The 23,154-nt window shown below is 34.4% G+C and overlaps 1 protein-coding gene across 3 annotated transcripts in view; it reads right to left on the reverse strand.

Annotated features, from left to right (window-relative positions):
• LOC106867859 (CD63 antigen) overlaps nt 1-20,415 on the reverse strand; it is a 48,168-nt gene extending 27,753 nt beyond the window's left edge. For all 3 annotated transcript variants that reach the window (XM_052968254.2, XM_014912900.3, XM_052968255.2), the window contains exons 1-4: nt 20,278-20,415; nt 4,554-4,697; nt 2,385-2,639; nt 1,776-1,850 (exon numbers count right to left, since the gene is read on the reverse strand). In XM_052968254.2, the coding sequence (XP_052824214.1) occupies nt 1,776-1,850; nt 2,385-2,639; nt 4,554-4,676 (453 nt within the window). In that variant the 5' untranslated portion in view covers nt 4,677-4,697; nt 20,278-20,415. The remainder of the gene's footprint in view (nt 1-1,775; nt 1,851-2,384; nt 2,640-4,553; nt 4,698-20,277) is intronic.
• Between the last annotated feature and the right edge of the window lie 2,739 nt (nt 20,416-23,154).

Genomic DNA, 23,154 nt, shown 5'->3' on the forward strand with positions numbered 1-23,154 from the left:
CTGTTACAATTCAATGTAGCTGTTAATTTATTTTCACTGGAGTGGGTGTGGTTACTTTTTGATTGATTCACTTTTGTGTATGTTGATTGGCTACTATTTTTATGTCTCTTGATTGGCAGTTTTTTCCCTCTTTTTTTTTGTTGCAGAAAATTGTCAGAGGCTTTGTTAAAATGTTTCTTTGTATGTGCACCTGTTGTGTTTGTATATGTGTGTATGCCCATGTATGTGTGTGTTTGTGTGTCTGCATGTTTGTGAGTATGAGTGTGAGTGTGAGTGTGTGCGTTTGAGTGTGTGTTTGTGTGTGTGTGAGTGTAAGGTTGAATTTCATTAAGGTAAAAAATAAAGTGTTTCAAAATGTTTTTTCTTTCATTTATTTAGTATGTCTATTTAGCATTTCATGGGATCTGGTGCATCATTTATTTATGCTTAGATAATTGTTAATGAATTTCCATATGTATTTATGTGTTTGTATTAGTGTGTACTTTTAACCAAAGGTTGTCTGCAATCATTTCATTGATCATGAGTAAGCGTGAGCAGTGTTTTGTATGTTTAATCATTTAGCATTTAAACCAGCTACATCCAGCCCAAATATTCTATCTATTGTATGTTCAAATCAACAAGATCTAGCCTTTTACACCTACCTTACAATGTCATTCTAAAATTAGACAATCACATCATTAAAATCTTAAAGCAATGATATAATGCATAATTAATTCAAAACAATGTAAATAAATAAGCATTATATTTGACAGGTTAATCTGAATGCTAAAAGGTTAATTATGGGCTACTGTTTGTGGTTTGGTCGTTGGAGATTCTTTTATTCTTTTATTCGTTTCAGTCATTTGACTGAGGCCATGCTGGAGCACCGTTTTGAAGGGTTTTAGTTGAACAAATTGACTCCAGGGCTTATTTTTTTAAAGCCTAGTACTTATTCTATTAGTCTTTTTTTTTTGAACTGCTAAGTTATAGAGATGTAAACATATCAACACTGATTGTCAAGCAGTGATGGAGGGACAAACACAGACACAAAGGCACACACACATACATACATACATACATACATATACATATATATAGATATATATACATATATATATATATATATATATATATATATATATATATATATATATATATATATATATATATATATATATATATATATATATATATATACACACACACACACATATATACATGACAAGCTTCATTCAGTTTGTCTACCATATCCACTCACAAGGCTTTGGTTGGCCTGAGGCTATATTATTAGAAGACACTTGCCCAGTGTGCCATGCAGTGGGACTGAACCCAGAACCATGTGGTTGGAAAGCAAGCTTCTTACCACACAGCCATACCTGTCTTTGTATCATTAGAACTATTAGTGCATTGACAATTACTTTATAGTCTGAATTCCAAACAGGATAAAATAAGTGCCTGTACCACAACACCTCAAACCCCTCTGTTGATCATGGAGGTGCATGGCTTAGTGGCTAGGGTATTGGACTTGTGATCATGAGATTGTGGTTTTGATTCCAGGACTGGGCGGTGCATTGTGTTCTCGAGCAAAATATTTTATTTCATGTTGCCCCAGTCCACTCAGCTGGCAAAAATGAGTGTCCCATCCAGCTGTGGAATATATATGCCATGAAACTGGGAAACTGGCCCTTGTGAGTCAGAATGACTTGAGAAGGTAACTTTACCTTTAAAAATTCAAAAGGGAAAAAATAAGATAAGAAAAGATAAGAATACAGGAGTTATTAAAAGATGTTACTCACTTCTTTCTTAGCCGAAAACAGCAATATAACAAAACCAGTTTCTGTGACCATCACACATGTTAACAAAAATCCATACTGCAAGTTAAATGAATATAAGAAAAATCAAATAAAGAAGATCGATATTTAATGAATATAATATATATTTTTAGATTTTAAAATTTTATTTCAGATTTTGTAAGAAATAAAGATTGGTAAAGAGTTGAGGTGGTAGAATTCTGACCTATTGGTAGAAGGAATGAAGGTTCTTGTATTAACACTGGTACTGTGTTGCATCCATGACCAACACAGTTAAAACCACCCTGGACAAGTGAAATAATTACTTCTATAAGGAATGGAAATGTAAAAATAAAAAGGAGCTATGATAAGGTGGGATTATATAAAACTTGCCATGCTTTTCTGAGGAGATCTAATAAAGCTGAAACATGATAGGTATTGACCCTATACTCACCTTCTCCTAATTTATAAGAAATAGAATCATATTTGTAAGTTAACATATTTGGTATGACAACAATATAAGAGTTACAAAACTTCACATAAAAAAGTATAACCAAGATACACCCCCACATACATGCATTAAGAACATAGAATAAAATAAAACAGTATACTCACCAGAATGAGTAATGACCTATTTTGGCAACAACCACCACAACAACCTATCAGTGCAATGAAGAGAAGACATGCTCCAGTTACAATGAATCCCAATGCCACCTTATGTGTGATATCAACATATCTGCCAAAATCTGGCATGTCTGCTTCAGATATTGCCTCTGCCATTGTTTTGTAAAGTGGTTGTAACTGTACTTCCATTTTGGCTGAGCCATATTTGACAATGATTCCACCCAGGATCAATGTACCACCAATTATCTGTAATTATGGAAATGAAATTCTGTCAGGGAAAAGTATTTATCGAACAATATTATATTACTATCAACATTCTGAAAGTCAAATTGTTTCTGCAAACATGCTGAAGACATTGATAATAAGAATATATTAAAGCTAATGAGGGAACTTCTGTTTCTAGGATAAGGGGAATTCCACATTCACATTAAAATTTGAAATTGTCCAATGAAGAAGTTCTCTAAAACACCATGTGCAAAAAAAAACAAAAACAAAAAAAAACTCAACATCCAAGCTGTAATTTAATATGTCACATACCTATGAATTTGTAAAATTAAAGATTCATTATTTTTTCTCAGCCTACATGCAGCTACTCAGGTACTTATATACTTGCAATTCTCCCCAATATTGAACGTCTCTCTGTCCCTGTTCTATGTAGTCACTTAACCTGATTAAATTAACAACCACATTTCTCTCCATTTACACTTTATTGTCTTAAAAAATCATACATTGGACATAGAAAATTTCTATGAGCTGTTGGAAAGAAACGTGTCTCTTTAGTTTTAAAATAGTTTTTAAAGTTAGCAAAGTTTTATAGTCATTATATTCTAAGTCAAAATATTTAAACCAACATATATATGATTTTATTTGTAATTTAATACACCTCTATTTTCACTCCTGTACTTTGATTCCTAGCAACTTACCTCTGTTCTCAACCACAGTATCTCTTCTTTTTAACCATTTCATCCCAATATAAATTATACAATGTTGCTTTAAATATTAAGATTAAAAAAATAGATATAAAATGTCCATTGCTAGACTACCAATGTGACAATTCTTTGACTGGCTGTTATAAGTCTATTCAAGCAGACATGACTAGGATCCATTTATCTAGACAATTTCTGTTTATCTCTTTCAGCTGCCAAACCTTTATTGCACATCTTCTGTGCCTTTCATTGCATTTGTACTTTTCTAAAAGAGAGAAAAACAAACAAACAAACATATGTTTTGCTTTTTTTTCATCATTCACCAGAGAGAGAAGAGAATCAACCCCAGTAATTGACTAGCAGTTTATTGTTCCTGGAATGATGAAAGGTAAAGTTGGTTACCGAAACATGATTTGAATTCAGAATGCAAAGAGTTAACAAATACTGCAAGCGTTCAGTTTCATGTTCTAATAACTGCCTGTTTGCTGACTGAAGTGTGCGCCTAGTTTACAAATACATCATTATAAATAGCTTGTGTTTCTTAAAATGAAATATATATTTTTGACATAAAATTGTTGCTATGTTGTTCAAGGTCTCTTGTTTTAGTTATATCATGCCTCTTGCATGCTCCAACACACAAATAAATAGTATGTGGTACAATATAACAGTCTGGACATGTATTATCTTCATTATCAATTCTATTCATGTGTGCCATAAGATTTCTTTGGCAGTGAAGTAGATTTGGTTAGAACGTGACAGTTACAATTCCCCTGTGCTTATTTATTAGTGGTGTACACCATGGTGATGAGCTGATGGAATCGTAAGCGCATCTGGCAAAATACTTAGTGTCATTTCCTCTTGTTTTTTTTAATGTTCTGAGCTCAAATTCCGCTGAGGTCGGCTTTGCCTTTCAACTGTTCATGGTCAAACATCTTTGACCATAGCTTTTGATTTGCTCATACAGGGTTGATCTGAGGCTTGTCATCATTATCATCTTTATCATCATAATCATTATAACCACCAGCACCACAAGCAGCAGCAGCAGCAGCAGCAGCAGCACCACCACCACCACAACCACCACCACCACCAACAACAACAACAACAAAAAACAACCACCACCAACCACCACCACCACCACCACAATTGACAACAACAACTGCAACAATCTAAAGTGATCTAAAAACTGAAACATAAGATGTCTGAAATCTCTTTCAAAGGTTTTACTATTACTTACAACCAGGAAAACATTTATTATCATAAAGATGGTGGTTCCGGTGGAAGATATAATTCTTTGCTTCTTAGCCTTCTTTCGTCTTCGCGGCTTTTGATCTGCATTTTGATTTTGTTCATCAGCCATATTTCTCACTCAGAAAGAAAGCTGTAAAACAGAAAAATATAGTTAAGTTTTAAAACTCTTAAGATGGTTTAAAGCTATGGCTTTTTGTAAGGCTAATGTTTATGGCTCTTTCATAGGTAACACAAAAAAAAAACATTTAAGCATTTTCTAGTAACTAACCTAAACACACACACACACACACACACACACACAGAATGTTATCTATGTTGAACTTTTAAATTTAATACTCAACACCAGTTACAAATAAGAGTAAATGTATACATACATACATACATACATACATACATACATACATACATCATCGTCGTTTAACGTCCGCTTTCCATGCTAGCATGGGTTGGACGATTTGACTGAGGACTGGTGAAACCGGATGGCAACACCAGGCTCCAATCTAATTTGGCACAGCACATTTCCAAAGGTCTCGGTCAGTAGTCATCGCCTCGGTGAGGCCCAATGTACGAAGGTCTTGCCTCACCACCTCAGCCCAGGTCTTCCTGGGCCTACCTCTTCCACGGGTTCCCTCAACTGTTAGGGTGTGGCACTTTTTCACGCAGCTATCCTCATCCATTCTCACCACATGTCCATACCAGCGCAATCGTCTCTCTTGCACACCACAACTGATGCTTCTAATGTTCAGCTTTTCTCTCAAGATACTTACACTCTGACGGGTATTCACATTGACATTACACATCCAATGGAGCATACTGGCTTCATTCCTTGCGAGCTTACGTATGTCCTCAGCAGTTACAGCCCATGTTTCACTGCCATGTAGCATGGTTGTTCGTACGCATGCGTCATACAGTCTGCCTTTTACTCTGAGTGAGAGTCCCTTTGTCGCCAGCAGGGGTAAGAGCTCTCTAAACTTTGCCCAGGCTATTCTTATTCTAGCAGCTACACTTTCAGCGCACCCACCCCCACTACTAACTTGGTCGCCCAGATAGCGGAAGCTATCGACTACCTCTAGTTTTTCACCCTGGAATGAGATAGAAGTTGTTTCCTGTTTGTTTACAGTCTTTATTGCACCTGAACATCTGCCACAAACAAAAACTAACTTGCTAGTTAACCTGCCTTTGATGTTGCTGCACCTCTTATGTGTCCATAGCTTGCACCGGGTACATCTTATAGAGTTACTACCTACTCCTTTTCTACATACTGAGCAGGGCCATCTACCTGAAGGGGTTTGTGTTTTATCTACCTTCCTACTTATTAGGATTTTGGTTTTAGCTAGGTTGACTCTAAGGCCCTTCAATTCTAGACCCTGCTTCCACACCTGAAACTTCTCCTATATATATATATATATATATATATATATATATATATAATCAAAATAAGCAACAAGGATATCCAGAGGTAATGCAGTACGATCGTTTCAAGCAACTCTATTTAATTGAACAATGCAATCGCTACATCAATTTAAATGCAGAGCAGTCCTCAGCTGCATAAAGACAAAGAATTTGGACTACCATCGGTAGTGGTTATAATACAAAACTTACACATTGCTTACAGCTATTTCTGCTGCCAATGTCAGTTGGTGCCGCCAGAGAAAATTATGAGAATAATATTCGTCATCTTTATAACACATCTGATCTAGTACTGGAGCTTCATCAGAATGGATACAAATGCATAAAATAAAAGAAGAGGGAAGAGGAAAGAACAGGGCCTCAAGATGAGGAAAGAAGGTTTAATAAATTAGAGTCATACCATTTTGTAGTGTAAACCTTGAAGTTGATGAGCAATTGAAAAAACTAGCAAATAAACTAGAAAAATGATTGGTGGGTTAATCTTTCTTCAGGGGTACCAGTGTGTATAAATAATAAGAAAATAGAACTAGTACTTAAATTTCACAGGATTTGCCAATAAGTCTAGAAAAAGAATAGTACTTATGATTTCGTAAACAGAGCTAATTAACATATATCCAAAAACATACCCTACTAGTTCTGTTTACTTATTATTTATACATCCTGGTACCCCTGAAGAAAGATTAACCCACCAATTATTTGTCTAGTTTATTTTCTTGTTTATTCACTTGCTCAATGACTTCAAGGTTTACACTGCAAAATGGTCTGACTCTAATTTATTAAGCCTTCTTTCTTCATCTTGAGGCCCTGTTCTTTCCTCTTCCCTCTTCTCTCTGATGAAGCTCTGATGAAGCTCCATGTACTAGATCGTATGTGCTATAAAGATGACAAATATTATTCTCATAATTTTCTCTGGTGACACCGACTGACATTGGTAGCAGAAATGGCTGTAAGCAATGTGCAAGTTTTGTATTAAAAAATATTCAACCGATGGTAGTCAATTTGTTTGTTGATCAAAAGTTTTCTTTATTATCTGTTCATTTTATGTTATACATACATATATATATATATATATATATATATATATATATATCATATACATAGACATGATGCTTTGCAGATGATACCACATTAATGCATAGACTAACAAATAATAACAAACATACTTAAATGCTGAATTTATGTGGAATGGGATAAAAGTTAAATATGATCAAATATGTGGAACAAAGGAAGAGATATCCAACAATACATTTTTCAACTACATTGTTCTATATTCCTCTACTTTTGGAAATATTAATTCTGGTTAATTACCTTTTATTAATTATTATTGTATTGTCCAGGTTTGTTATAAATATATATTGGAGGTAATAATACAATTGTTTTGTTTCATTAAACTGTTTTTATTGAAAAAATAAGTGAAAGAAATAATTCTTCATAAAAATTTGAATTGAATTACTTTTCTGTAAATCAGATTGTAAACTAGGATTTTAGAAGATTTAATTTGCTGATTGAAAGAGAAATTTTCCATGATTAATGAAAACCTCAAAAGACTTGGAACTTTTGATGTTAACTTCTTCTACCCATTATCAACATATTTGTCGATTGTTTTCAACAGGTAAGAGTTCTCTAAATGGCCTAGAAATTCCTTGATTGTAGCCACTATGCAAATAATTAGTTCTGGCTATACGAACTAATAATATGACCCCTGAACAGAATTTACATATCACTTTCAGTTTACAATTGCTCTTTTTTTTAACTACTACAATACACCTCATTGTATTTCAGGTTTCCAAGATTACAGTTTTCCATCCATCTATTCATCAATCTGTTTTCATTACACACTGTCCCTGAGAGGTTTGTGAGGATAGAGTTCTTGGGCACTTCCTATATTGGGTCCTATCAAAAGCTACTGTCAATACACTTTCCTGCTGAATTTCTAAGCATGACCAACTGAGACTATGCATATTATCCAACAATTTTGTTCTTGGTTTATCCCTAGGTCTCATGCCAGTCGGTTCAGCTTGAAGAACCAACCCATCTTATGAACCTTTCCTATGACCTTCTAACCACATGTCCATAGCACTGGAGTTGTGAGCTCTCAATGTGAAGTAGTGGCTCAAACTGGAGAGACCCCTGATCTCTGAGCTATGCACCTGTCAAATAATGTGGTTCCATAGATTTTTCAGAGGAATCCCATTTCGGCCACTTGTATTTGTGATTATACTCTTTTGATAATTACCCACAACTTATGATCATTGGTGAGAGTAGGCACAGAAACCGAATTGTAAAATCAATACACATAGGTAAGCAATTGCAAAATACAAAAGTGCACACACATATATGTCCCCCCCCCCTGTTACTCCTCTCCTACACTCATTTGCACACACATAATGTATATATGTTTTGCCTTGCAAAGATCCATAGCTAAAAATTATTTTTGAGTAAAGCTAAATAATGTACACCGGCAGCACACATGGAAATTTCTTGTTTTATTCATTTTCTAATTTGCCTTTTTATTTAATTTTATAAGTTTTATTATGTTAGAAGTTTCGATTATGTCTTAAATTTAATTTCATTAAGATTACTTAAATCAAAACATGAGTGGCGTGACAAGCAGAATAATGTTCTATTAGGAGTTATGTATTCTATTTATGTATTCATAACATATAAGGTGGAATCTTCTTTCACAAATGCATACATATGCACTACACACACACACACACACACCCACACACACACACACACACACATAACAGGTGTGTTGCCACTGAACATCTGATGAGATAGATTTATCTTATACATCCATGAAACTTTAAGTCATGTAGAGCTGAGTCAAACTATTATTAAATACATGTAGCTCCAACCAAATGCATTGAGCGCTTCTTTCTTTCATTTGTTCACACACACACACACACACACACACACACACACACACACTCACATACACGCACACGCGCACACACACACACACACACACACATACATACTTACATGAATGTATATAAAGAAGTATATATTTCTGTAGCTTTGTCAGAAAAGAAATGGCAGTACTCATATCTTTCCTGCAGCCCCAACTGAGACTAATAAGAGAAAAAAAAGTCAATAAGCTACAACTCATGAAATTAATGCCGTGGAGTGCAATGCTTCAAGATTTTGACAAGTTTTCTCCAGATTGGAGAACTGGTTCTAATGCTTGCAACAAAGAGGAAATTGACTCTGTTTAAGCTACAGAATGAATTGAACAACAGTTCTTCTGATGAGTCAGATGTGACCAGATTAAATTAGGAGTTGTTTGTCAGTTTAACTGATGAATAAACTGACGAACAATCCTTAGTTTCATCTGGTCATTTAATCACGATGTTAATTTACTGATGGTGCAATTAGCTGCCCAGCTAAATAAAAATCTATCATAAGCAACAGAAGCAGTATTAGATTTAAAAAAATATCTATGTATCATACTAATAGTTTTTAAACACTACTCATCCATAAGAAATATTATCTCTGAACCAATACCATAGTAAATTTGCTTTTCATGATATATTGGCATTAGGAAGGGCATCCAGCTGTAGAAACTCTGCTAAATCAGATTGGAGCCTGCTGTAGCCATCTGGTTCACCAGTCCTTACTCAAATCGTCCAACCCATGCTAGCATGGAAAGCAGACGTTAAACGATGATGATGATGATGATGATGATGATGATTTACATTAAATATGACACATAGACATCTAATTTAATCTAATATTATTTATGTTGCATATAACAGATTCTTATTCAGTTGGGCAGCTATTTGTAGCACCAGTGATTTTTTATTCACGGGTTTACTGATATATACAACAAATTTTGTATAGGTATGCGGTTGGCTTCTAGTACTTGCTACTGGTAACACCCAATAAGGCAGAAATGCTTCTAGTATTCTCAGTAGCTGCTACTGGTATGATTTTAGTCTACCTCTGATAAATATTGTGCTTTTAAACAGAGCACAACCATAAGAGGTGTTATTTCCACAGTAAATTTCACTTTCAATGGTGTATTTACATTGAGTATGTTACATAGATGGCTATTAAAATCAAATCGTGTTGAGAATGGAATATTTTGCTGCTTCAGAACTCACCAATTGATCAGGCAAATACCATCATTTCAATTTCATATATACACTCCAAATTTGCCTGTTTATAGAACTGAGACAATGGCATTTGCCTGAATGATCCTTTGGAGGCATGATATTTTCGGATATTATCATTTTATTCACCTGGTGAAATTAGTAAATGTAAAATATTCAGCTTGTAAATGGCATTTAGTAAATATAATAAGAAAAAAACTTTACAGTAATAATATCTATGTGTAAAAGAATGAATTGTTGTGTGTGCGTGTGTGTGTGTGTGTGTGTCTGTCTCCACGTTTGTGGCCTGAAGCGATGAGTTATACCCCTTTATGGCAAAAGCTTTATCTCAGTTGATTTCATAAGTACCAGACAACTGGCAAGCATATATCTATATATCTATATATCTATCTATCTATAAATATATATGTGTGTATATATATATATATATATATATATATATATATATATATATATATATATATACCTACCTACTTACCTACCTACCTACCTACCTACCTACCTACCTACCTACCAACCTACCTACCTACCTATCTACCTACCTACCTACCTACCTACCTACTTATCTATCTATCTATCTATCTATCTATCTATCTTTCTGTCTGTCTGTCTGTCTGTCTGTCTGTCTGTCTGTCTGTCTGTCTGTCTGTCCGTCTGTCTGTCCGTCCGTCTGTCTGTCTAGCTATCTGGCTAGCTAGCTAGCTATGCGGATGCACATATATATACATACACAGTAGTGGACTGGGCAAGTTGCTAGTTGTCCGATGGCAAGTGGGCCCCCTGGTAGTTGTGGGTTGGTCCCCTTAGTCTCCTGGCAGCGAATATTTTTAGACCTAGTCCACCACTATGCACACATACATACACACATTATCTGTGAGTGGAACAGTAAAAACATGCATGACTTTTCTCAAGTTCCAAATGTGAATTTGTGCTAACTACATCCCAAAGATGGAGCCTTATATCTTTGTTGGAAACCAGCTCCCTCCTCAGAGGAAGATTTATAATAATTAAAAAATAGAAGAGACATACATACATACATACATACATACATATATACATACATACATACATATATATATATATATATATATATATATATATATATATATATATATATATATATATATATATATATATATATATATATATATGGCCTTCGTAGGATTTTCGAGCGAGATCGTTGCCAGTGCCCTTGTACTGGCTCTTGTACGGGTGGCACATAAAATACACCATTTTGAGCGTGGCCGTTGCCAGTACCGCCTGACTGACCTTCGTGCGTGTGACACGTAAAAGCACCCACTACACTCTCTGAGTGGTTGGCGTTAGGAAGGGCATCCAGCTGTAGAAACTCTGCCAAAACAGATTGGAGCCTGGTGTAGCCATCTGGTTTCACCAGTCCTCAGTCAAATCGTCCAACCCATGCTAGCATAGAAAGCGGACGTTAAACGATGATGATGATGATGATGATGATGATGATGATGATATATGAAGAAACATCGATCATAGAACAAACATCAAATTCGAGTCACCATACCTCAAACATTTGATCTTATATGAATATTACCATGGTTCTTAAGCATATAAAAATATACATATACATAAAAACACAGAAGGTGAAAATATATATGTGAATAAAATACAAATATATAGAACAGCCTATCGAAAAGGTAAATATAAACGACTAAAAATTCATAAAAATTCTAAAGCGTGTCATGCTACTAAGAAACTAAATAAACTAAGATAAAATAAAATATCAATCGACTAAAAATATTTTTAAAAAGTTTTTTTTTTTTAATACTCCCCTCATACAAGAGTACGTCCAAAAATTTCAATTCTTAAAACCATGGTAGGTTAGAATCCATGAACAAAAAGAGTTCCACAAAATCAATTCAAACTCACCTATGGCCATTTCGGGAGCTCATTACCATGGTTCGATTACATTTAAAGTGCATCACGACAACGATCCCCTCATCAGGATGAACAGGAAACATGCACAGAACAAAACTAAAGAGTTCATTCCTCAACAAAACTAAAAAGTTCATACCTCAACATATATATGTATGTGTTTTAAGGATCAGTCTTAGTCTTCACAAGTACTGCACCTTAAAGTTTTCTGTCATTTCTTTCTCCATCAATTTATCCATTTCCAATATCCCCAAGTACTTATAACCCGTCTCTTCTATTCGCTTCATAACCTCCCCCGACTGTATTGCTAGTACGTCCATACATTTAATTTTGCCTCTCTTCAAGACTAACACACCACACTTTTTCAGTCCGAACTAAATTCTGATATCAGTACTGAAAGTATATACCGTATCAACGAGGGAACTGACTTGGGATTCATCTTTACACTAAAGTTTGAGGTCATCCATGAATAACAAGTGGCAGACTGTTTGTTGGCGGCATTTGAATACATACCCAGCCTTTGCTTTCCTCAAAATCAGAGTTAGTGGTATCATGCACAGTACAAAGATCAGTGGGGACAGGCTGTCCCCTTGAAAGATGCCTCTACTGAATTCTATTGTCCCTAAACTTGTTCCATATACTGTCAGTTCTGTCCTCCAATTCGCCGTACTTTTTCCAAGCAATCGCTCAGCATTCAATGCAATACCAAATAGATTCATACATTCCATAATCCAAGAATGTGGGATCATATCGTATGTCTTACGTCAATCGATCCATGACATGGCTAAGTTAGTTTTCCTGTGGTGTTGTTACAATAAAAAACACTAGTAATTGCGCAACCTGATAATCGCTACCACATAAGTGACAATGAAAAAACAAAATATTGTGAATAATGGTGGTAATGAACTGAAGCCCTTGATAGTGATAGTGTTGCACTCGGCAGGCTCCAGCCTCTTGTTATCCACCAATGGACCAGCACACACAGCGTAGATGGAACAAACAAGTCAATGCTGTGGTCATGGCGTGTTACTACCTGAGCAACTCTGTAGACGATTATTATTATTATTATTATTATCATTATTATTATTATTATTATTATTATTATTATTATTATTATTATTATTATTATTATTATTATTATTATTATTATTATTTATTCCCGATATGAGTAGTTTTGGAGCATTCCAAATTAAATGTATTAGTGGATCCGTAAAATGTACAAATATGTCTTCAGTACAATTTTCTCATATTTATGAATAACACACACAAACATGCACACTGGGTAATAATTACTTATGAGCATTCTCATAAATTTATAATCTATCATGAAAAAAAAAAAGAGAAAATGTAAACATAGATACACTGTCAACGAAAATGGTACGGTCACAATTGCAACGCTTTGATTATAAGTCTACTTGTCATATGTCTGTTTGTTTATAGGCCGCCAAATGATATTTTCAACCCTGTAGTATCAAATACACACGCACACACGCACAATCCTTTCTACGATAGGCACAAGACCTGATATATTTTAGGGGAGGTGCTAAATCAATTACATTGACCTCAGTGCTCAACTGGTACTTATTTCATCGACCCAAAAGGATGAAAGGCAAGTCAAACTGGGCAGAATTTGAACCCAGAACATAAAGACAGACAAAAGGCCGCTAAGCATTTTCCCGGCGTGCTATCTGCTCTGCCAATTAGCCACCCTACGCACATATATATTCTAAAAAATAAAAATTCCTTCACTATTTATTAAGGAATATCCAAAAATCAACGGGCTGAAGAAAGTTATTTCATCTATAATGACTATGCTATACCTTGAAAGTTATTATAAATTCAAAATATCATGCATTTGATCATTAACACTAAATTTCATTAAATGGAGTCAACCTCTTTGCATACATATTGTATATATATATGTATATATATATATATATATATATATATATATATATATATATATATATATATATATATATATATATATCTTTATATATCTTTATATATATATATATATATATATATATATATATATATATATATATATATATATATATATATATAATATATATGCAAAGAGGTTGACTCCATTTAATGAAATTTAGTGTTAATGATCAAATGCATGATATTTTGAATTTATAATAACTTTCAAGGTCATTATAGATGAAATAACTTTCTTCAGCCTGTTGATTTTTGGATATTCCTTAATAACTAGTGAAGGAATTTTTATTTTTTAGAATGCATAAATTCTGATTTTTAAAAAAATTAATTTTAAGAGGTTGTAGTACTCCAAGGGACATAAACCACACCTTCATGAGAAATTAATGTAGGTGGATGCATGCTCTATAATGGACTGATCGATTTTGTAATTGTTAACAATATCCTTTAAACGCCAGATGCATTTGGATGATGTAGTGGAAAGAGATTTTTCTGAGAGTCTGAATGTATGCATATTTTACGAGATTATATATGAAATGGATTTTTAGTAAACCCATTACACCTTTTATTTCACTGTTTTCCACAGCGGAGAACTTAGCTCGATAAACTAATTGTTTTTGAGAGACAAATATCGTTGAAAAGTCTATTGAAATTATATAGAAGACAATAATATTCTTCTTTAAACAAGTTTTTGTTACATCTGCATTTCACCATAACACTATTTTAATTAAAGCTCTCTTGATACAGATACTCCGAAGGAAAATATTTATTCAAAGAAATCCTGATGAAATTGAAACAACCCCTTAAATTATAAGGTGGATTATACCATGTAATATTTTACCTTCACTTTTTAAGTTTATGAATTTGTTTTGTTAGGTATATATTATATTTTATCTTTGAAGCCACTATCATTTAATACATCTTTGTAAAAATGAACGGCAAAGTAAAAGGATTTCTTGTCAAATAATTATTAGGGGACCATTGGAATATCTATCTATCTATCTATCTATCTATCTATCTATCTATCTATCTATCTATCTATCTATCTATATATCGTCCCACCCATGCCAGCATGGAAGGCGGACGTTAAACGATGATGATGGTATATATATATATATATATATATATATATATATATATATATATATATATATCTTTGTGTGTGTGTGTGTGTGTGTGTGTGTGTGTGTGTATCTGTGTGTGTGTGCAGACGTTCACACACATATATATACATACATAAGTGTTAAGCACACATACACATACATATACATATGAACATCTTTTTCTATGAAAGAATGAACAGTGAAGCCAAGAAGGCAACTACGAAGCCAACATTATAAATACAGACATTCTCCATTCCAGACCGATTTACTCCCTCTGACAGAATACTTTTCCTACCAATTGTCTCTGATCTGGAAAATAATCATCCTCGATTTCCCAAGAGTTCCCTATATACATACTCACACATGCATACATAGACATACATATACATGTATGTATACAAGGTGGTATCAAAAAGTTTCTGGACTAGTTCTGTAGCATACTAACATATGGGAACACACGGTTGTGTGCGCAGTGAGAGCTAGCAGTGACCTTCATGAGGCATTGTGCTGAGTGACATCACTGTGTTTACTTCGTAAGTTGTGAAATTTGTGTTTTTGTGATCACGTTTATACTGTAGTCTGTGATTTTTGTTATTGGCAGGAAGTTGGAACAATGAACCAACATGAAATTTTACGTTGAACTTTGGAAGTCTGCTACAGAGACATTGAGCATGCTTCAGCAAGCTTACAGCAATGGGGCAATGGATTGTGTGCAATGTTTCAGGTGGCACGGGCATTTAAACAACTACAATTCAAACAAGAGCATGCTTATTGGTTTTTCGACATCTGCGGTATTGTTCTCTGAGAATTCGTCCCCCACGGCCAGACTGTTACTCAAGAGTTCTGCTGCGACGTTATGAAGCGTTTGAGAGAGGACATTCGGCGAAAGCGACCGGATCTGTGGTGCGCAAAGAACTGGATTCTTCACGATGACAATGCACCCTGTCTTCGACCTCTCCTCACTCGTGTGTCTCTCGCCAAAAACAACATGGTATCGCTTCCGCACCCTCACTATTCACCAGATTTATCACCTACGGACTTCCATCTCTTCCTCAAGATGAAAATGCAGGTCCTCGACTCGCTTACGGAAAACGATTTCCAGGCCGGATTCCAAGAGTGGCAGGAACGCTGGAACCGGCGTATTGCAGTTCAAGGTGACTATTTCGAAAGAGATGTTAAAACTTAGGTAAACAAGTTATTTTTTTTTATTAAACATAACTAGTCCGGGAACTTTTTGATATTAGGTCGAATATATATATATGTATGAAGTGGTATCAAAAAGTTCTTGGACTATTTCTGTAGCGCACTAACAGATGGCAGCACATGGTTGCGTGCGCAGTAAAAGCTAGTAGTAATCTTCATGAGGCAGTGTGCTGAGTGACATCGTTGTGTTTACTCCGCAAGTTGTGAAATTAGTGTTTTTGTGATCACGTGTATAGTGTAATCTGTGATTTTTGTCAAAGAACTAGCGTGAAATTTTACGTTGAACTTTGGAAGTCTGTTACAGAGACATTGAGCATGCTTACGGTGACGAGGCAATGGGTCGTACGCAATGTTTCGAGTGGCACGGGCACTCCAAAAGCTCAAGCTGAACGTCTCTGGAAGACGACTTACGATCTGGAAGATCTGACACAAGCATCACTCCCGGAAATGTGGAGAAAATTCATGAATTTTGCATGAGGATCATCGGAGGGCAATCAATGACATTGCTGATGTTGGTCTGTCGTACGGGTCCATGCAGGCAATCCTAACGTTTGAAGTGAACATGCAGCGTCTCTCTGCCAAGTTTGTCCGCCGCCTGCTGACTACTGAGCAGAAAGACTATTACGTCGAAGTCTGTCAAGATCTCCTTCTGCCGCTGGTGACCCATTCCTAATATTGAGGATCTTCTCCGGTGACAAGGGTTGAGTCAATGGGTACGACCCTGAGACAAAGCAGCAGTCGTGACAATGGAAGAGGCCTTAGCATCTCCCGTGAGAGAGTTGAGAAAATTCTGCACAATGAACTTGGCATGTCGAAGGTTTCAGCCCGATGGATGTGACGTCTGAAACCTGATCAAAAACGCACCAAACTGATCACACCATGGAAAAATCTGATATTGTTTCAAGCAGATCAAGCTAGTTTCCTTGAACGTCATCTAAACTAGGGTGTGTGTTGGGTTCAACACTTTGAGCCAGAGACAAAAACAAAAACAAAACAGAAAACAATCCCCTCCTCACCTACTCCAAAGAGAGCCAATGTCGTTTCATCTGCAGGAAAATTGATGGCCTCAGATTTTTTGGGCTGTAAAAGGTATTTTGTTTATTGACTATCTTCAAAAGGGCCACGCCATCAATGAAGAGTACTATACCAACTTCCTGAGGCAGTTACAAAAGGCTATCAAGACCGAACGCTCATGAAAACTGACGAAAGGGGCCTTGTTTCATCAGAACAATGTTTCAGCACACAAGCTATTGGTTTCAATGGCTGCTGTGCGTGACTGTGTGGTTGATCACCCTTCCTGACCCCATTTGACTGTTATCTCTTTCCCAACATGGAAAAACACTTTTTCTGGGAAGCAGTATCGCAGTGATAATGACTACGTATCTGCTGTTGATGACTTTTTTTACCAACAGGATGAAAGTTTCTTCAACGATGGGATCCAAGTACTGCAACATATATGGAAGATGTGTATGGACCACAAGGGAACCTATGTTGAAACATAAAACTCATTTAGTCACATTCTATGAGAGTATGTTGGTTAGCCTATGAACTTTTCAACCGACCGTCATATGTATGTATGTATGTATGTATGTATGTATGTATGTATAATAAAATCAGTCTGTTATTTCTCGTTAGTTACTTTAAATTATACTCTTTTGTTGTCCAGATTGTAACTTCATAAGATTAACGCAGAATAGCTTCAACTACCCCTGCATATGTATATGTGCCTGTGTGTGTATGCTTGTGTGTGAGTTTGTCTGGGTGTAGGTACATAAGGTAAATCCCAACTGCTTCCCCTTGAAGCATATTTGCTTACTTCTTTATTACAATTTAGTATGTAGTTGCTGTCGTTGTTGTATAGATGCAGTGTACATATTAGAGATGAAAATTCTGGAAATACTATTTGCAATGTTATTGTAGAAGAAAACAGGAAGTTGGTAGATTTATTGGTATTATTATTTCACCATTACACACATTTCATTGGCTAATAGGAATTACAGAGTTTCACATGTTAGGTAAACATGCAAGGAATTTCCTATTAGAAATTTTTCAGAGAGAGAAATTAAATAATATCATAGTATCATTTGATTTCAAATAATACTATAATGCTCGAGAATGCCTACAAGTACAGAGCGAAAGAGTTTCTTGGTGCTCGTGATTTCATCTTTTCGCATTATCAGCAGTGTCCAGATCAGAATGGCTATCAGCTTGTAAGCAGACGTTCATGAAGAGAAAAAAATTAATCAAATTCTGTCTAGAAATTCTGATCACTTTTCGAACACGAAATGCCTTTTAACAAAAACTGGCTATATAATCATTCGATGTGTCCATGCATTTTTTTTATACCTTGAATATATATACATATACATATGGTGTGTTTGTGCATGAATATATGTAAATATATGTGTGTGTATACAGGCATAATTACATGCATGTGTGTGTGCGTGTGCGTGTGCGTATATGTTTGTCCACTGAAAAAGATGCATGTTAGTGAATGTTAAACATGATAAAACTACTCAATCTCCAAACATATATATACCTAAATTATGCGCACATATACATGCACATACAAGTATGTGTATCTATCTATCTATCTATCTATCTATCTATCTATCTATCTATCTATCTATCTATCTATCTGCATGAGCATTTATATGTGTTTATATATATCTACAGAGGCATGTATCAAGATATCTCTCTCCCTTTCTGTCTGTCTGTGTCTCTCCCTCTACTTCTCCCCCTCCCCCTCTCTCTATACATATGTACATACATACATACAAGTATACACATAAATATAAACTTATATGCACAAATACACACACATACACAAACACAGACACACACATATATATGTGTGTGCATTTTCGTGTATCTATGTATAAAGTTAGATATACGTTTATACACATTTATGTATGATGCATAAATGTGTGTGAGTGTGTTTGCGTGTGATTGTATGTGCATGTGTGTGCACGCGCTTGTTAGGGCATTATATATGCATGCATGTATATATATTTAAATATATATGTGTGTGTGTCTCTGTATGAGTATGAATATATATATTTATATATACTTATATGTATATATATAGACTCATAGCGTATAAGCATATGAGTATATATATATATATATATATATATATATATATATATATATATGTCACATATATATGTGTGTGTGTCTATGTGTGTATGAGTATGAATATATATATATATATATATATATATATATATACTCATATCAGCATATAAGCATACATGTATCAATAAATACGGATATATATATATATATATATATATATATATATATATATATATATATATATATATATATATATATATATATATAAGTATATATAAATAAATATATATATATATATTCATACTCATACATACAGAGACATACACACATATATATTTAAATACATATACGTACGTACATTTATAATACATACATACATATGTCTTCCTGGGGCTATAAATTATAGTAGCCATCGTCCCATATGGGTCAGCCACATTTAGGTGGTGAATATACTTCACGATATATATATATATATATATATATATATCACTAATATTTCCACTTTCGTCTATTATACTTAAAACTAATCTAGATTACAATTATTTAGTTGGAATCTTTATTATTATTATTATTGTTATTATTATTATTATTATTATTATTATTATTATTATTATTATTATTATTATTATTATTATTATTATTATTATCATTTATTTATTTATTTTTTATTACATAATGGCAAGAAATATCTCTGTTATACAGTAGAAATTTGCATTTACAAAAATTTTCGTAAAGGGAAAGAAACTCATACGAAAGATAATTGTCATTTTTTCACTGTCAAAAAAAAGGGGGTAAAAAGGAATCGAAGAGATAAGTAACAAAAGAAATATAACGCAAGGATGTTGGTAAAATATTTTTGCTTCAAATTGAAACATTTTCAGTAAAGGACAGTTACATGAAATCAAAACGTTTTCTAACATCAATTTTGTGAAGTCATTTCAAGTTTTCTTACCTTTCAAAAGAGCTGTTTGCAGCCTCCGCGATGTAGTCACACCAATATCCTCCAATTTGACCCAAAGTAGCTGGGTATTAGCTTTGACTTTTACAAACTGTTACTAATGCTGGTAAAGATTAACATTATAAATTTTCCCATCAGCTCTCAGTCTAATCCTGGATTATTATCTTTATTTTTTTCTACTCTGCTACTGTTGCATTAATCCAGATCGCTGTTGTATCAATAGCCGTTCCTCCCTGCCGGAGGCCATTACTGACATTTTAGCTTGAGCTTAACTGCTCCCAAGGATTGCGAGGTGTCTTAGTGACGTCAGAAATAAGACCAAGTCAAAGAATTTTCCAAACAATATCTCATGGGTTTTTGAAAGCTTAGCAATTTTTAGGTATAAATATTTTCATAGGAAAACCTTCACACAATCATTCTCTCTTTGATTTTCCATCATTATTTTTTCATCACCCTCTCATTTACTCATATCTTATTTTTAGTCTTACTCTCAATCAACTTCTTGCTCTCACCGACCATCTTAATTTTAAAAATTCTCTCTCTTTAATAGTCTCTGGTTTCCCATTTCTTTTTATTCATCCCTTTTTATCACTCCTTAATCTAATTTATCTGGGTCTGACTGAGTCTATTATTTCTATAGAGGGGAGATGAAATTACAGCAAATTATAACACAGAAGCCAAACCTAAGTGAGATAATGTCTATTTTCTAAAAGATTTATTTCCATTTCCTTTCACTAGGTGGACCAGTGTTGATGATTCTTTGTCTTTTCATGAGTGTTAAACTATTCTTGTGACTTCTAATGACTGAATCCAGTTTCTTGTTTTCATGAAAATAGTAAACAATGAAAGTAGAACCCCATAAATACCAAACTTCTCAACCGCCATTGTCCAACTTTCTTTTAAACCATCTTTTTATTTATTTATTTATTTATTGATTTTATGTGGGAATAAATGAGCCTTTTCTATTTTAAAAATACTTGGAATCCAGTAAAAACATTCCTATCCACAAGAGCAGTAGATAAAATTCCACTTTTTCGTATTTTATCAAATTTCAAAAATCCTGCCAAATCTTACGAGTCAAAATTTACTATTTTCTATCTCATAAAAAAAAAAAAAGAAAAAGAAAAAAAAAAACTGTGATTTTTGAGGGATATTTCATTTCCCTTCTGATTCACTATCAGGTTGGTTTATAATAATTTTTAATGCGGTAAAAGGGGAGAAACTTATGCTGATTAAACAATTACATAATTAAGAAATTACTTTTTTGTTTTAGCTTCTTTCGTTTTTTCATGCATTCCACTACATTCAGTATAGGCAATGCTCGCTTCATTAACATCGTTTCTAAAGAAACACTACATGCACACATGCGCACAAGTCCATATAATTATAAAAAAACTTCGTTGTTTGATAAAACGAAAATCAAGAACTAAAGAAAAATCTAAAAACCGTTATAGCAGAGTAAATAATAATAATAATAATAATAATAATGATAATAATAATAATAATAATAATAATAATAATAATAATAATAATAATAACAGAAGGATACAAATACTTTGGTGTACTAGAGGTTAACGAGATAATGGAAAAGGAAATGAAAGAGCAACTGAGGATGGAGTATTTCTGAAGATTGAGGTTGGTGCTGCACTCAAAATTGACTGGATGGAATAAAATCCAAGCTGTTAATACATGGGCGATAGCATCACTTCGGTGTGGAGCGAGAATTATAAAATGGCAAAAGAGAGAAATGAAGAAAATAGATACCAAGACCAGCAAAATGTTGACTGTTGACAGAACCTTCCACCCTAAGAGTGACACATTTAGGCTGTACTCGTCCAGAAGGAAGGGTGGGAGAGGCTTGATCAGTTGCCAGGACTGTATCGAAGCATAGAAAAACAGCCTAGGGTGGTATATTAAAAATGTCGTGGAACCACTGCTGAAACACCCGAAGAAGACAGGCGTCATTAAAACTGAAAATTGTGTAACTAAAGAAAAATTTAAACAAAAAATGAAAAAAAGAAAAAAAAAAAGAAAAAAAAGCATGCAAGGAAAATAAAACGTATGGTCAGTTTGCAAGAGATGTGAACACCAAGACAGATGCAGAGGACCGGTGGTTATTGATGAAGAGGAGTGATTGAAGATAGAGACAGAAGCGCTCATATGCGCAGCTCAGGAACAAGCGTTAAGGACCAATTATATACCGATAACGACAAATGCAGAATGTTTGGTGAGAGGAGTGAAATGGTATGGCACATCGTTAGCGAATGCCCGAAATTGGCACAACGCGAATACAAAAGACGCCATGACAACGTGGCAAGAATGATCCATTGGTAACTGTGGAAATCACGGCCTGCAAAGAGCAAAGACGTGGTATCAGCAAACCCCAGAAGGAGTCACTGAAAATGAGAATTGCAAAATCCTGTGGGATACAATGATCCAATGCGATCACCTGACCAAACATCGGAAACCGGACATTGTTATAGTGAATAAAAAAGGAAGAACATGTATGGTAATCGACATAGCATGCTCCGGTGACAACAGGATCAATGTAAAAGAAGAAGAAAAAAATAAACAACTATGACGATTTAAAGTGGAAATACGAAGGTTGTGGTCAATGAAGATAATAGACGTGATACCAATAGTAAGTAGTGCACTTGGAAATATCAACACTCAGCTATCAACATGGCTGAAAAAGATCGGTGCAAGTGTGAAGGTAGAACACCTTAGTCTACTGGCTGTAGACAACTGACACTTTCCATCATACCCAACAATATAAGCTGTGAGTTTTAATACAATAATAATAATAATAATAATAATAATAATAATAATAATAATGGATACCAAGACCAAAAAATGTTGACAGTACATGGA

Source organism: Octopus bimaculoides, chromosome 5, assembly GCF_046866305.1.
Source record: "Octopus bimaculoides isolate indiv1 chromosome 5, ASM4686630v1, whole genome shotgun sequence".
Taxonomy (NCBI): Eukaryota; Metazoa; Mollusca; class Cephalopoda; order Octopoda; family Octopodidae; genus Octopus; species Octopus bimaculoides.